General features: G+C 36.5%; 1 protein-coding gene across 1 annotated transcript; it reads right to left on the bottom strand.

Annotated features, from left to right (window-relative positions):
• Positions 1–4,036: 4,036 nt before the first annotated feature.
• DNASE1 (deoxyribonuclease 1) lies at positions 4,037–13,414 on the bottom strand. The gene is made up of 7 exons (XM_072416780.1): positions 13,322–13,414; positions 10,371–10,504; positions 9,948–10,036; positions 8,216–8,302; positions 7,030–7,145; positions 5,963–6,075; positions 4,037–4,253 (listed from the first exon to the last, which is right to left on the bottom strand). The coding sequence occupies exons 2-7, from the start codon at positions 10,500–10,502 to the stop codon at positions 4,095–4,097; spliced, it is 696 nt and encodes a 231-aa protein (XP_072272881.1). The 5' UTR covers positions 10,503–10,504; positions 13,322–13,414; the 3' UTR covers positions 4,037–4,094.
• Between the last annotated feature and the right edge of the window lie 2,657 nt (positions 13,415–16,071).

The raw sequence follows: 16,071 nt of genomic DNA, 5'->3' as shown, positions 1-16,071 counted from the left end.
ATTAGGGGTAAAAAAAACAGCAGATGATTTTGCAGTTTTCAAAACAAGTAAAGCTTTAATCTGAACTCCATCCTGCCATCTTGAACAGCTGGACCGGCTCCTCTCCTGCACCAATTTTTGCTTATTTTGATTTCACTGAACTACATGAACTCACATTGCATAGTTCTCCCCAGAGGTTTTTAGCCGGTTGCTCCGCCCGGCTGATTTGAATACCCCGCCCAGCTCTGGGCAGCTCTCATCCTCGGATGCTTTTTTTTTTTACATGGGGAAACCTTGAAATACCCCTTGCTATAAGTACTATATCCACAGCCCACACTATATTAGGGTGGTGGTCAGTGAGAAGAATGTCACTCTAACATAACCATAAAGAGCATTGGTATCGCTTAAAATGACCTAAGAGGCACAAACTGCTCTAGAAAACCTTAGCAAGCTCTGCAGGAACTTTGGTTGAGAAACACTGGTCTAGGCTGTTTGTTCCTGCCCCAAGGGAACAGCATTTCATTCCAAACAAGAAAAATACTTTTGCAACCAGGTTGCAATAGACAAACAGGCAAATGGCTCACAACTAGACACCCCTCCTGCTGATGCCTTTTACCCCGCCTCGGGCTTAGTCACAAAGTCCTTCATGTCTAGGCCAGAGGTTGGGTGAAACGCATTAGTGAGTAGTGTTTGGTAGTAAGGCATTTGCCCATTTGTTTTTAACCTGGCTGAATAAAGCAAGTTAATTGAGAAAAGAGAGCTCTGGCAGAAGTGTTGCTTTATTGCAAATAACTTGCAATTATAGCTGGTCTCGTTACCATAAGTCTGCTCTAAGCTGCACCAATAATTGTAAATAATGAGTGCTTCCTAACTTGACAGTGTTTGCTATTGCTTGTTGAATCATTTCCAAACAGCTGGGTGAAGGGGTTTATCGTGCATGCTGGTCACCACTACAGGCTGTTGAGCACATAAATTGGTGATCCCTAAGCTATAGTTGACAATTGGATTGCTTCCCTCCATCAGAAGGTATATTCCCCTTTTCTAGATAAAGCTTTAACCCTTTGATTTTCATGTCATCTCCCTAGCTTGACTTGTACCTGACCCTATGGTCTGTGTGATATTGTTTTCTGTTAGATGACATGCAGGTGAACAGCATATTGATTCTGCAAGATTTACAGTCAAAGAGCCAGCAGTCAACAATCCAGAACCTCCTAAAGTCACATTGGTGTTGACGTAGGGATCTTGTTACTCCTGTCTGTGCTTTACATACCAATAGAGTGACAAGTCAGTGAAATAAACCTCAGAAAATAAATGATTGCAGCAACTTAATGTAAACAAACATGTTTGTAAATTTAATTTTTATTGGTACTTAAAACAACAGAGCATTACTTAAAAACTTAAAAAAAAAACTTACTAAAAAATACAACCAAATAGCTGCCAAAACACATATCCTTGGTGTTAAACTCCCTAAAACATTTCTTGGAAGCGGTTAACTAAACTATAACTAAAACTAGCTATATATTAGTCAATGTTTCCAAAAAAAAAATAAAAAAAAAAAACATCAAATTGATCATTGTGATGTTTGGTTAACTATCATAATAAAATCAAACACTCTTTTAAGTTCTATTTAAAAAAGCACGAAATCTGACATTCACTGAAACTTTATCTCTGGTTGAGAAACAATCACTGCCATTGAAACACATGGACCTCTAAGATTCTCTATTGGGATGTTTCAATGAATCCCAGATTCACTGCTTTATAATTAGATAACTTTGTGTTGCAGTTAATATTTTAATCAGATATAAAAAAAAAATAAATGTAATGCCAATCAAATATTGAACAGGATAGTACATTAACTTTAAATACAATGTAGGTGTGTACGGTATGTTTAAAAGCAGCCACATCCTGTGCAGGAAAGCTACCATGCTGCAGAGTAGGATCTCTGTATGGAAGCAGTGGTTTCTCTGCAGAGATTAGACAGGCCCGCAGCCGAGTCAGAATAAGGGTCTATGTCTGCAGCATGGTAGTCGAGACAGCCTTGTCTACTCTGTGGCTGCTTTCCAGAAAAAATCTTTGCACACCTTTTCTTTAATGTACCTAGAATGTGTTTAATAAATATAAACAGAAAGTTATAGTATACAGTGACTCTACCAGACCTCCATTCACACATTTTAAGAGAATGATTGTACAGGTAAAATACAAAAATGGATAGAGAGCAGCAATAGAGAGCAGCAAAGAACTGTTCTAGGATTACCTTACATGCAGCCTGTTCATTCTAAATTTGCCTTTTGTTCAGAGGCCACAGAGTATTACAGTATATGCTGTGTAGAAAAGTCAGAACCATAATATATTTGTTTTATTTTTGGTGTCATATTGACAGGTCTGTCCACCAATGAATAAATGTTTTGTTACTGGCAGCTTTCAATATTAGAATATATAAAATACTTTACATACATCTATTAAGTTAACCAGCCCACACACATTAAAATATTTACCACTCATAAGCTAATACACCTTTGCAGCATGTGGCCCCCAGTTTCTCCTCTTTTCCTGCACTGCTGTAATTTGATATATCATGATCACATAATTAAATTAAGGTAAGAACACAGCCCATATATAGTACAATATAAACTATATACAGTGTGTCTGATTTCCCTAATTGAGTTTTGATATCTTCATGTATCAAATCATGAATTTTAAGGTAAAACTGACACAAAATGATTCATGGATGCTGCTATTGGTTATCTCTTCATTTGAAAATGTTAGTTCCCTGAATGCTGCAATGTCATTTTCCGTTAGGTTATTCACTGATTTTGGAACAAAGATGCAGAAAAGATATTCCTCTTACATTCCTAATAAACATACTTGTTTGAGTCGATGAAGATGATTGACTAAAGGCAAGTTAGTAATGTATATAATCTTGCAAGGGGTAACTCAGCTTAGTCAAGTTTTGCTTACTTTATCCAATTGTGCAAGCAAGAACTAAAAACTTTTTTTTCCTTGCACATTATTGGTATTTCAAATTGTCATAACATTCATCGAGCTAAGTAAATTATCCCTGCAAAGTGGGACAGCATAAAAGTTTAATAGTGTCAGACATATTTTTTTTACAAATACAGACAATTGTTTATTATCTAATGGTAATTATAATATTGTATATTCAGTTACTTTGGGGTCATTGCATATGAATTAAGCATGAAAAGCCACAACCAAATGGAGATCTCTTAGAATCTGATCATGCAATGAAGAAATAAATGCTGGGGATACGCTATAAAATGCATATTTGATCTGACCCATGATTGAAAATATACTGATTAAAAATGAGTCAGGAATAATAATAATTTTGTTGCCGTTCACTACTTGATTTTGAACATTTCAGGAGTGTCCAGCCACCTCCAACATTGTATTGCTCAATGTGGTACATAGCTGCGTTACTGCCAATCAGCCATCACCCCTATTAATCAATAAAATGCACAGACTTTTACAGATCAATGGTTGATCATTTTTTTTTCAGGCAAAACTGAACGTCTTATGTATTTAAAACATTATATAGTGTATACTTAGCATAAATGCTGAGTACTACAATGGTAGAAGCAACAGGATTCCTTTTTAAGTCATGAAAATGTGTTAATGATAAGTATTGTTGTTTTGCATGAATGAAAACTTTAATAAAGCACTTTATGATTTTCATTATTTTTTATTTATATAGCACTGAAGAGGATAGATACAATAAAACCAACATCAGGTACAATATATACATAATATTATACCATGCATGTGTACACTAAGATTTTGCAGCAATCATGCTAAAATAACATACAATTGTTAAAATTACCACATATCTTTTGATATCATTGTATAATTTCATTTAGATCTTTGAACAACTATGTAGTGCAGGAATTGCCTTACTGGAAAACTTAGCACATAGTTTTGGTAGGTTTGAGCTTTACATTGTTTTTGGTAACTCTAAAATTTGTACAGATATTTTACAACTAGATTGTAATGAGTGTGACCAGCCTTCTATACAAAGAGCAATATACAACTCCAGGATGAAGACTTTACTATTATAGCATGTATGTATCTGTACCCAAAACAAGTAACAGCCTTCTTTACACTTACCTGTCATATGCACAATGTGTTTTCCCCACAGTGGTGTCCACATCATGAGGGATCAACCAGAGAAAGTCCTCACATGTGTGCAGGCGTATATTGTCCCAGTCAGATTCTGTGACATAATTGCAGCCAGCATTGAAATCCCCCAGAAAGATAATATTCTAGAAAACAAAGAGTAAGATTATCAAATTTATTTTCTCATGGCCCTACTATTAAACATTTTTTTTCTGTCCATCAGATTTACCACAAGGGAAAAACATTTTATGTTCCAGAAAAAAATTAATATATGCAAGTTGATCCAGAGAGTGAACAAAAAAAAAAACATAAAAAACATGGTTCATGTTTTTTAAACATTCCTTTTAAACTTTATTACCCACTTATATTCTGTGCATCCAGCTTTTGCTTAAAGCAATCTTCCATGCTAAAACTTCTTCCTGAGGGAGTCTATTTCACATTTTTACAGACCCTGCTGTGAAGAGTTCTTTCTGTACATGGAGATTACAGAGATTGCATCCTCCAGATACAAAGAGTGCCCCTTGTACTTTTCATTGACCTTAAGGTGAATAATTGTGAAGGCATATCTCTATATGTATCATTTATATATTTATATAGGGTGATCATGTCCTCCCTAAATGCCTCTTCTTATATGAGAATACATTCAGTTTAGCTAATCTCTCCTTATAGCTGAGCTCCTCCATAGTTATAATAAAGGTAAGAATTTAGGGAAATGAATGTATTTAACTCCTCCTTGTGCATGCCCACTGAACATTAAAATATACCCTTTACTTGCTGCTTGTTTGTGCTACTTCGTAAATTAACATTGTGTTAAGGAAGCCCAATGTACCCCAAAAATAAAAAACATAGACAATCCTTTTTGTGTGCATTGTGGTACACTACAATGTGTTGAGCCTTGAACTACTACTACATATCTCCCCTCCTATTGTGTGTTCCTTCCACCACCTCCTAGATTGTAAGCTCTTTGGGGCAGGGTCCTATCCTCCTGTGTCACTGTCTGTATTCAACCCCTGTTTAATGTACAGCACTACGTAATATGTTGGCACTATATAAAACCTGTATATTTAATAGTAATAGTATTAATAGTAATAATAATAATACTCCTACTGCATAATGCATTAGTGTTACATTCACAATAAATTTCCTGAATGCATGCCACATGTGGATAGGCAATCTTTCTGCTCCCACTACAGGTTCTCCAGCCAATAAAGTGCACATGGGGTAGTGTTTAGTGCTTTTTTTGCAGCAAATGGTCCAGATACTTTCCTGCTGTAAATATGTCTGCAAAAATTGCTTGTGACACCCATTGTAATTTGCTACAAACATTTTGTACTAGGATATAGAACATCCTTACTACTAGCTGATAGAAAGGTAGTCATTTCTTTACACAAAACAAACCATAGTGAAAATTATCTTTTTAGCTATCTATAAAAGGGGACATTCTTCCCACTGACCACCAATGTAGGCAGCATTCTTCTCACGCATCATTAATACAATGGGACTTTTCTCCCGAATCACTCAGTGACCACCAATAAAGGGGGATCCCTTACACTGCCAATCTAGAAGAGCTCTCCACCACTGACCAATAATTTAAGGGAGATAATATTAGGTGACACTACACTGATCATTAATGCAAAGGACCACATCACTTACCACCAATCTTAGTAGGTACTGTTCAACTTGCCATCATAAATCATAACTCTTATTTATTCTAATCTTGGAACTTACTGTTCACACTAAGGTACCATGATGTGTAGATACAGTCATTTATTTACAGGCTTTCCCTGAAACCTGAAAGTTATCTTATTGCTCTATACAATAAAAATTCCTATACTTCTGGTATCACAGTACTTACATCAGTTTGCCATTTGTCCAGAACATCTCGGTAGACATCATACAAGGCATCTATCTCACGAACAGCATCCTTAGGTGCTGAATGTAAAGGGACTAGCACAAAATCTTTTATCACTGGGAAATAAAAACATAATGATAATATAACAGATATGATCATGTGCTTTATTGTGGCAAGAGTTTTATTTTTGTCTGTGTCCCTGTTAGATATTTTTCCTCACTCTCCGTTTAGGTACCCATGCCTATACAGGGCAAACAATAGGTTGACGTAAATGAAAGCCCCACCAACAGCTTATATTTACTTCCCTACCCCACTTATTTGTTCAGTGAGAGCTTGTACAGGACTGATGCTTTTCTTCCAAACACATTAGATAGCGATGGAACAATTGTCAAGTACCACTGCTATCATGTAGTAGTTGATCCAGATATAGGTGGGACCACCTTTAAACTGAATCTGGGCAAAGCCATGTTCATAATAAATTCATTTCTACCAAGCAGAAATTAGAGGCAACCAGATCAGCCCTACGAGTTTACCTAAAAAATTGTGACAAGCTTGCTTTAAATTCACAGCAGTGCACACCTATCATGGCTATTCCAAAATAAAATCCTAAAATAATGTTATATTATGGAGAAGACCAAGGGATTAATTTCAACACGCCAAGGTGGCCATTAAAATATCCAACAAGGAAAATCTTAGTCGAAATCTTAGCAGAGTGCTCTTATCGCTGAGGGTCCTCAAGTTAGAGAAGGTGACACATGGTAACTCAGTTTATCAAACTCCATCAATATTTACACTCCATCTATAAAATGTTACTTCTGGATGGACTGGTCTTTATGTAAGGTAACTTCAAGTACCATTGTGATGATGCAATATATGAATGAACCCATAGAAACCACCTAGTTTTCTTCTTTCCTATAGGCCTGGCAAGCTTGATTGATAAAATATAAATGCTGAATGGTCACTGTATCCTACAGTACTTTGCACATTCTTGCTCTTCCTGACTAAATCATGCTTCATGCATTGTACAGTTTATTGTGTGAATACAATTAAAAAAAAAACATCACTCTGACCTGTTTTTGGGCAGTTGAAGTGGACCACAAATGGTTCCCTGCTAAATGTGTCTTCTCCAGTGTACAAGTTGTGATCATGGTAATGGTAGGAGTCCTGGACAGTGACCTTGTCACTCCTAAAGGGTAATGTGACATGCTAAAAATTTAAGTGCAGGCCCAGTAATAATATAAAAACATTCTATACAAGCTATACATTAAATTTAAATTGTACTTTGCAACTAACCATAAATTTCTCCAGCACACAGACACAGACGTAAACAAATATTTTTACTTTCCTTCCCTTTCCAATTAAAGTTTTCAGCCATAGTTCAGGCTCACTGGTTCTCCGACAGTGTCTACACTGACAACAAAAAAAACCTTTTTGTTGTGCCAGACGGAACATTTAGAGTACATTACTGTTTATGGTGCCATAACTCATGTAGACAGTTGTGGCCCATAAAGAAATGCATGGTCTGCTTCTATACCTACCTCTTGTTTCTGACCACTTTGTAAGTCATATCTGGACTTTGACCATGCAAGAAAAACCAATCTCTCCCCCACTGGTCCATTCAGCCTCCTGTGAATAAGGAAGGGGTCCTATGTGTACATTCCAAAAATACATAGTTGGGGCTTAGACAGTAAAGATTGTGTCCATCTCTCCATTTGACAAAACCAATCACCAATCACTAGAGCTGTCACCTAAAATGAGGGAAGAAAGATATATCCCCTTCCATCTATATCCATAACCACATCCAACATCTATAGCAGTATTTGGCAGTCTTTTTAACATAGGGGAACCCTTGAAAAAACTTTCAGGTCCAGTGTGTTAATGTGAGTCCAGTGGTCAGTAGGAGGAATGCCTTTTACATTATTGGTCAGTGGGAATACCGGTAATTCCTTTACAGAAAGCCATAAAGATCATTGATGTTACTTAAACTGACCTGAGAGGCACAAATTTTTAATTGCTCAAGGAACTCCTAGCAACCTCTGGAGGAACCCCAGGGTTAGATGAAGCCCCGAATGAGAAACACTCCCTTATAACATCCATCAAATCCAGCATCCATCCAATTTAGTAAACTGTACAGACAATACAATAATTGGACCCATTTACTGGTAGGTTAAATCTTCGTTGAGGATTGCAAAAGATGATGCCTCTTGGAGTTACTAACATACACGTATTTTGATGCTTCTCAAAGGTAAATCTCACCTATAAACAAACAGGTATCGTTCCTTGTAAGCATCCCGTCCCAAAGTATCACTGACCACATAGGAATACTGGGGTTCCTCACAGTTGCTGCAAGTTAAAGAAATCATTTTTAACATATAACAGGGCCATTTACAGTATACAGTAGGATAAGTTGAAATGTATCTATTGTATTAATTATCTGTAAAGGTTCTCATTTATCCAGGCATGGCATACCAGTAGCAAATAGTCACTATCAGGGTGATCCTTTTGTTTTTTTTCTTTCTGATAGTTATGATAATGTTTTGTTTATAGGTAAACTTTAAAGCTAAATTTCAAGAATATTTAAAAAAGTACTTCTGCAGTGGGGTTTCCCCATAGGTTAAAAAGTCTTACTTTCCTTTTTCCTCAATGCCATATCCTTTTTACCAATCCAAGTCTAGTGGTCTTGCATTGTGGGAAATTGTGTCCAAGCCTTCAAGCAAACCCTAGCATTTTTTAGAGTTAGGCTGATTAGGAAAGACTTAGAACATCAGTCTACTCACTGATATTGTATGAATTGGTATTGGTATTGTTTATGTATCTGTTGGGGAGATTTTTCTCACTTGTGAAGTCACAACAACAAAAAATCTCTTTAAAATTATAAACATGTTTTTACAAAGTGAGAAGAGTTAGAACATTGTTAATACTGTCCTAGTTGGGGAATTCCCACTTCCTGTGTAGTCACCTAAATAGGAGGAACCCGCTCCAACAGGGAAACAATAATCAATTGTGAGATAACATAACAATTTCTTACTTTTATTTGTGGTTAATAATGACATAAAAGTACAAACCTTTACTATTCAAAATGATCAAGACGGAAGGGAAGCCACCGAAAAATGTTGGGTAAACCATAACAAGCCCCCCAAAAAAACAAAAAAAAAAACAAAAAAAAAAAAACAGCAATCAATCTATTTATAGTGGACATAAGATATCTATTATTTGCTTTCCACTTGAGATCAAGGTGTATGGTTACATTTTGGCACACATGTTACATTCATAAAATGCAGGCTGTAGTCTAAAACCTATCTGTTCCTAAAACCGCAGAGAGAAATGAAAAAAGCAGAACTATACTGTAAAAAAAAAAAGATTACAATCCTATTTATAATGTACACAGAGTGCTAATGCACAACTGTAAGATCCTAGCACATCCAGCTGCTAGAAATAAATACCTTGTGCATGCACTGGAGTTATGTAATTTAGCTTGGTCATTCAAGATGATCAAAGAATATGAACCTGGAAGAGGACTGGGGGGAGATGCCGGCACCTTCAATGGAGCAAGGAGAGGTGACTGTACTTAAAAAATTGAGAACAGACATTAAGGTTTTTTTTATTGTAGAAGAGACATTGCCTGTCCGTTCGGCAATAAACATCTTGCCCGATCACAATTGTTATATTTACAGTATAGCTCCACTTTAATGAAGAGGCTGCCAACATGACTTTGACCCACTGTAATATTTATTTCTTTATTGCAGAATGGCACAGGAATAAGTTCATACTTTTATGATTTTTAACCTTATCTTAGACAAGCTTAGGTGTCTTTATGACCACCAATATAATGAAAAGAGATCCACACTCTTCAAGATCTATATCCCGCATTCGTAGGAGGAACAGGCTAGTTTTGGCCATAGACAAAAGACAAAACCCAAATTGGACGGTCAATACATTTTGTCAACATCAATTCTGTACAGCTACATGGTAACAAATTCATTCTTACCTGTTCAACTCCTCCATCATTGTTTCAACAGCACTGAGATCAGTGTCCCTGACCTCTTGAATCAGGACAATGTCATAGCGAGGTAATATCTGTCAATGCAAGAAAGAACCATCAAGAGAGACCTAGACCTAAACCTAGCTGGCAAAACTGACAACAACTGGAAAGGCAACTAAAACTGTAAATAATATTGTAATGAATATAATTTGCATTTATCTGAGATCCTGTTCCTGATCATGTCAAATAACTTTTATATACTGTACAGGTTTATACATTTTTATTATTTGGGACAGGAGGTAAAGAAAATGTTCCCAATGGAACACAAAAAGATAGCAGTGTCTTTATCTTTTCCACACTCTATTCAAAACTAAAAGAAACATTTTTGGCTACACATACACTTTAATCAAGAGTGAAATGAACCTTTACCTTCATAATGATTGATGACACTTCAGGTTTTGACATCTTAGAGTCTCCAAAAGCCTGGATATTAAATGCGCCGATCTTCAAAGCCGACACCGAGCTCAGGGCAAGTGTGAGTGCAAAAATTATACAGAACATGTCTATAAGGAGGAAAACACAGATATATAGGTAAAGGATATAATAATGTCCTGTTCAAGAGCTGGCAGCATCATCAACAGACTCAATACTGTCTGACCAGTCTATAAGTGCTGCCTGACCAGGCAAGGAGGACCATGAACCCCTTCACCTTGAGGGTTATATCTATGGTGAATAGAATAGTGTCTGAACAGTTATCCCTCTTGCTTGTTCCATTTCAATCCCAGGTCTGAATTTTGGCTAGGACAATCTAAACAAAGGTTATGGGTTTCATCTCAAAAACATAACCGAAAAAACTGACGTAAAAAATATGGCTTAGGACAAAGTTAAAGGAAAACTTAAAAAAAGAAAAATCTGGGATCCCGGCAAGTTAAGCTGCAATAAAACACTTTTATCTGTCTGATGGTTATCTTCTTCCCATCAAGATAGCCGAAGACCAAGAAGAGAAAAAGAAAAGATGGTGGCAATAGAATGGGAACAGGTGAGTGTATTTAATAAACTTCAATAGGAGTATTTTATTGCAAAAGGGGCATTTTCTGTCTCTTCTGGAATAAAGGACCTGTCTGATGGAAGTTTTTAGTGGTAGGGGTTTAGTTCCACTTTAAGGCACATTGGACATTAGACATTAGAAGGTCCTCTGAGGGACAGTTAGTGATTCTAAACCACAGCCATACAATTGTGTGTATGTGCCAGAACCTACCCAACCATTCATAATTTAGTAACTGCTGAGGAGTGAAAAAGTTTTGGATATCAATCCATGTATTATGAATTTCTTTGTGTTTCCATTCTACATATCTTTGAGGTTGCAGTCCCATTCCATAGTCCAGCAGACCCCCCTTAGTCTAAGAGAACAAAGCCTAAGAATAAGACATTCAAGTGGATTTACTAAAAAAATTTAGGCTGTTCACTTACCAAACTGAATTATCGTTTTACTAGGGATAATTCACTTAGCTTAGTGAATGTAATGCAATTGACCTAGCTAAGCCAGTGTGGGCATGGTTAGTACTTAAGCTGTAGATAACCAGGGAGTTAATGGAGCTGTGGGCTATGTCCTGGTTGGGCCATTTTACTATTATACTTCAATTAGCAGTCAAACCAAACATCTCCAAAAATGGAAAACACATCCTCATAGCTTAGCAAGCATATTACAACCACGCATGTCTGTAGAATTTTTTGTTGGTGGATCTAAAACTGACATGCATCCAAGAATCTGACTGTATAATCAACTTCAGAATTACCAAAACTGTGAGGAGCCACCTAGGCAAATTGTAACATGTTGGGTGAGATATAGAGAGGTTGTACAGAACCGATGTCCCAACAATTAGAATCAAAATGTAAATAAAATAGCTGAGCGTGATTGCCTAATTGCTATATTCGATGAATCATTTATCATCAAATTAAATTTACATAACCTATGAAGTCTATAATTATCAAACACATGTATATTGTAAGCAAGTGAGTGGATCCACAGCCTGAAAGGTGAGTGGTTACATGGATTGGAGAGCAATCATCGCATAACTCAAATGGCTTTCGCATGGCTCCAATTTCTATAAGTAATTTGTACGGTATGAAAAGTAAATAAATACCACGCTCACGTTTTTATTGAAGATACATGTGAAGCAATTACAAAATATTGCCTCAGGATACCATGGGAGAATTAAATTAACCTTGGGATCAAGGTTAAAAAACTTTTCAAAAGTCTATCGCAAAATTTTTTTAAAAAGAGTGGGCTTTAAAGAAGAATGGCATCTTTGCCAATGAGCTAGTCCTCATACACGGATTTCCTACCATCCATTGCTTACTGGTCCTTTCATTTCTTTGGCACTGGTGCTCAACAGGGCAGAAGAAGAGCTTTATTTGGTGGAATGGTTTCTTGTGTCTTTTTCAAGCCCAGAAAAACACAATGATATGAAAAAATCCAGTTTCGTAAAGCCAAACTTTTAGCAGGTATGATAGACATCAATATTTCAGCCCTGTTTATATTAAAACATCATAAATGTATTGTTTTTAATGCAAGGGTTAGGAAAATATTTGAATGTAAAGGTGTAGTTTTGTTATTCTTTCCCATTCTGTCTAAAACATATAAAAAAGGATCTTTGGATAGAGTCAATAGTAACATAACACGAGTAACACTATCAATGGCACTGGTATGAAATGGAATGACCATGACAAAAAAATGGGTGGTTCAGGCTCTCTATCTTCCCCTCTTCCCCTTCCCATTTCCTCCTTTAACATTGTCTGTTTCCATTCGTATTTACTTTATTTGATTGAACATTTAAATGACACCCCACCATCATCTGGAAAGATTGGACAATGGTTGATGGGAAACCAGACCTTCTTTTGCTCATCTCCTGGACATACCCATGTTTCATCACAACCCTGACACTATGGTATAGAAGAATCAATGCCTAGTGCCATGTATTTCCTATTACCAGTGTTATTTTACTTAGAACATAGTTGTCTTGCCTATTACTACTGTTATAATCCAATCAAAATGTATTTAAAAAGAAACATTATTGCCATTTAGCAGACTCCAAGCTGCAGGTTTTGGGGCTGCATTTCATTTTCAGTGATTTTTCATCATGGACCAACAGAAAGCAATGAACCTATTTTCATGTTTAATTCAGTCCTTTTCCTTTTTTATTATGTAAATAATTATAAAGACAGAAAACATTGTAAATATTCTTCATGCACACAGTGATTAACAATTACAAATATGAAAATATTAAAATAATTAAAATTGATCTATAATGAAGACAGATGGGGAACATCAGTACAAAGCAATACAATAATGTTGGAGCCAGCAGGCTCTGTATACTTACTGGATGGTGACAGCAGAGCCTGGTACCTGGGTTGAATCTCTTTATTGTCAAGCAGCTGATAAGTATTGTACAGGTGTAATAGGAAATTCTTTGACAGCAGGTTAAATACAACAGGTCCTCCCACATGTCAGCAGGTGACCTAATATTCAGCTAAGCTGCTCCTCCCAGAATGACTATCTGTACCATCAGGCAGCTATCCGTCATACCTGTACTATACAGCTCTAGGTATGGGCAGCTGCTATGGAATAAAGCTACCCATGGGCTTACACTAACTCTAAACCCAACCCACATCACTTCAATCATTTAGTTAGGGTTTATGTGCACTTTAATCACACAATGACTTCTTAGCAGCTTAGAACAGATGATATCCCTTCTGCAATAAAACAAACTTACCTGCCTATTTGCAAACTTCTACATTGAACTGGTGCTGAGAATAAATGAACTTATGTGTGTATAAGTTAGGTCATTCTACCTGGACAATGAAGAAGATCCTGAACCTGAAAGTGAACATGCGGGCATGGCAATGGAGCAGCCATGGGCTAGCCAAATAAAATATAACTGGACAAGATACCGTTATTTGCTACCGTTGTTTAACATAAGGGTAATAATGCTTGATTTAAATTAAGGTTACTTTTAGTGTTAGAAACCTTTCCTATCTATCCCACCTCCTACCATTACCTAACAGTTTAAAGGAGAACTCCAAGTTTGTTAAAATAATCATCTCTTTTATAAAATTACTACACAGTCTTTTTTTAGTTTGATAGTATTATAAATGACCCCTCCATTTCAGCTGTTTATAAAAAATTGCCAGCAGTTTGGATCGGCCACGTGGGAATGTCATCTACCCGCTATACAAGTCTGGCAGCCATGTGAGCACACCGTGATCTGAGGAGGAAATCAGTGTTTGAACCTGTCTGCATGATGGTTACATTTGGAATATTTGGAAAACATCCCATGTATTTATTGGTTGAAGATTTCATCCATGATCATTCTGAAGTGTCTATTTAACATTGCCTTTTGGTTTTGTTCTATATATGCCCCCTTTCTCTTGATAAAGCAGTTTGCAATGCTGTGAAATGCGTTGAGTATTTTTGGGCTCCACTATCCATCAGAATTAATGATCCATCTCTTCTAAATCCTGGCTTACACCAATGTATAGTAGTGGAGGCACAAAAGGGCATCAATTTATTTAATATTAATGATAATTATTATGTGTCAAATAGAAAACTATATGTATTTATGTACATTATTATTTTCTTTCTTTAAATGTTGTAAATAAAATCTATGCTAGTTTAATGAAATTTGTAATTGTGACAAGTTGTGTCCACAAAATCCTTGTTTCAGAATTAAACATAGCCTTTTTCTGTTTATCTTAAACAGACTGAAACAAAGTTCATTGTTAGGGTTCTTTCTGAAAATAGATATGTTTTCTAACTTCTAGCTTCATTAGAGACTCACTTGGGACAAGTATGCAGATCAGAAAATTCTAATAAAGTCAGATGTCCATATCTGTAATCATTCTGCAGAACAGACACATCAAATATAAAAACAAGGGGGTCATTTTGGGAACCAGGAATTTGCATCTGCAGAATAAGATTTCAGCAATGGCAGCCGCTGTGTTACTGTCAGAAAATGAATACATTCTAAGTCACAATGTGAATTCATAGCTACGGGATGAAAGATGAAGGATGACTGTGTGCTGTATTGTAACTTGTAAAACTTATATGACTGTTGTAAAGAAGGAAGTGTAAACATTTGTCAGTCAACATGTCTGTGACAATGGAGTAAAATACATTGCAATTGGCTTAAAGGGACAGTATGGTATAAGCCAGACATTCCTAACCGGGGTTCCTCAGGACATTGCTCGGGGTTCTTGGACCTGTGGCTAATTGACCTCCTATCTGATAATGTTTGCATAGTTCTGGGGCCAATACCACTTGGTAGAGCCAGCTATATGACTCCAATGATGTCTGTACTTGTCTATAACCATGGTATTGTACCCATCGCTACAGGGGATATTATTTCCACTGGCCACCAATTTAAGAGACACTGACCCCAATAAATTGATTTGCAGGGGTTCCCTGAGACCTGAAAAATATTTTAAGGGTTCTCTGAGACATGAAAATTATTTTAAGGATTTCTTAGGGTAAAAATGGTTAAGAAAAGCTAGGCAATCCTCAAGTCAGAAAAGACAAAGCACACACTTAAGCCCCATAGAGACACAAGATTTTCATCACCCTTCATGATCTTCTTGGGTGAAAATCTAGTGATAATCCAAGGTTTGTTAATGATCCATTGTACTGGATCACTAAAGATGGACAGATGACGACCGCTATAGTCTTCTATCAGGATGGAAATAGTGGGGTGTCTCTTGCTCACCATCCTTCTTCCCCTCTCTATAGAAGAGAATTGTACTGTCTGTATAGCACTCTACTGATGCTGGAAGTGATCATCAATGCTCATTTCCCGGGAAACCCTTTTTCATTTATTTTCTCCCTTTTATTCCTCATTCTTGCACCAATTCAGCCGCTAAATACGTAGAGAATTAGCCTTGTGTAAGCTGAAAGTCATGACTTTTGTATGCAGGACAAGGACTACTACCGTGCCACCATATAAATGCACTAGACCAGGGGACAGCAACCTTTACTATCAAAAGAGCCATTTTGCCTCCTCTTCCAGTAAAGAAAAATAGTCTGGAGCCGCAAAACATAACACAGTTTATAAACTTTTAAAAGTTTTAATATTTTTTT

This window comes from Pyxicephalus adspersus, chromosome 7, assembly GCF_032062135.1.
Source record: "Pyxicephalus adspersus chromosome 7, UCB_Pads_2.0, whole genome shotgun sequence".
Taxonomy (NCBI): Eukaryota; Metazoa; Chordata; class Amphibia; order Anura; family Pyxicephalidae; genus Pyxicephalus; species Pyxicephalus adspersus.
The sequence above is the reverse complement of the archived record's forward strand: the minus strand, read 5'-3'. Positions and strand labels throughout refer to the sequence as shown.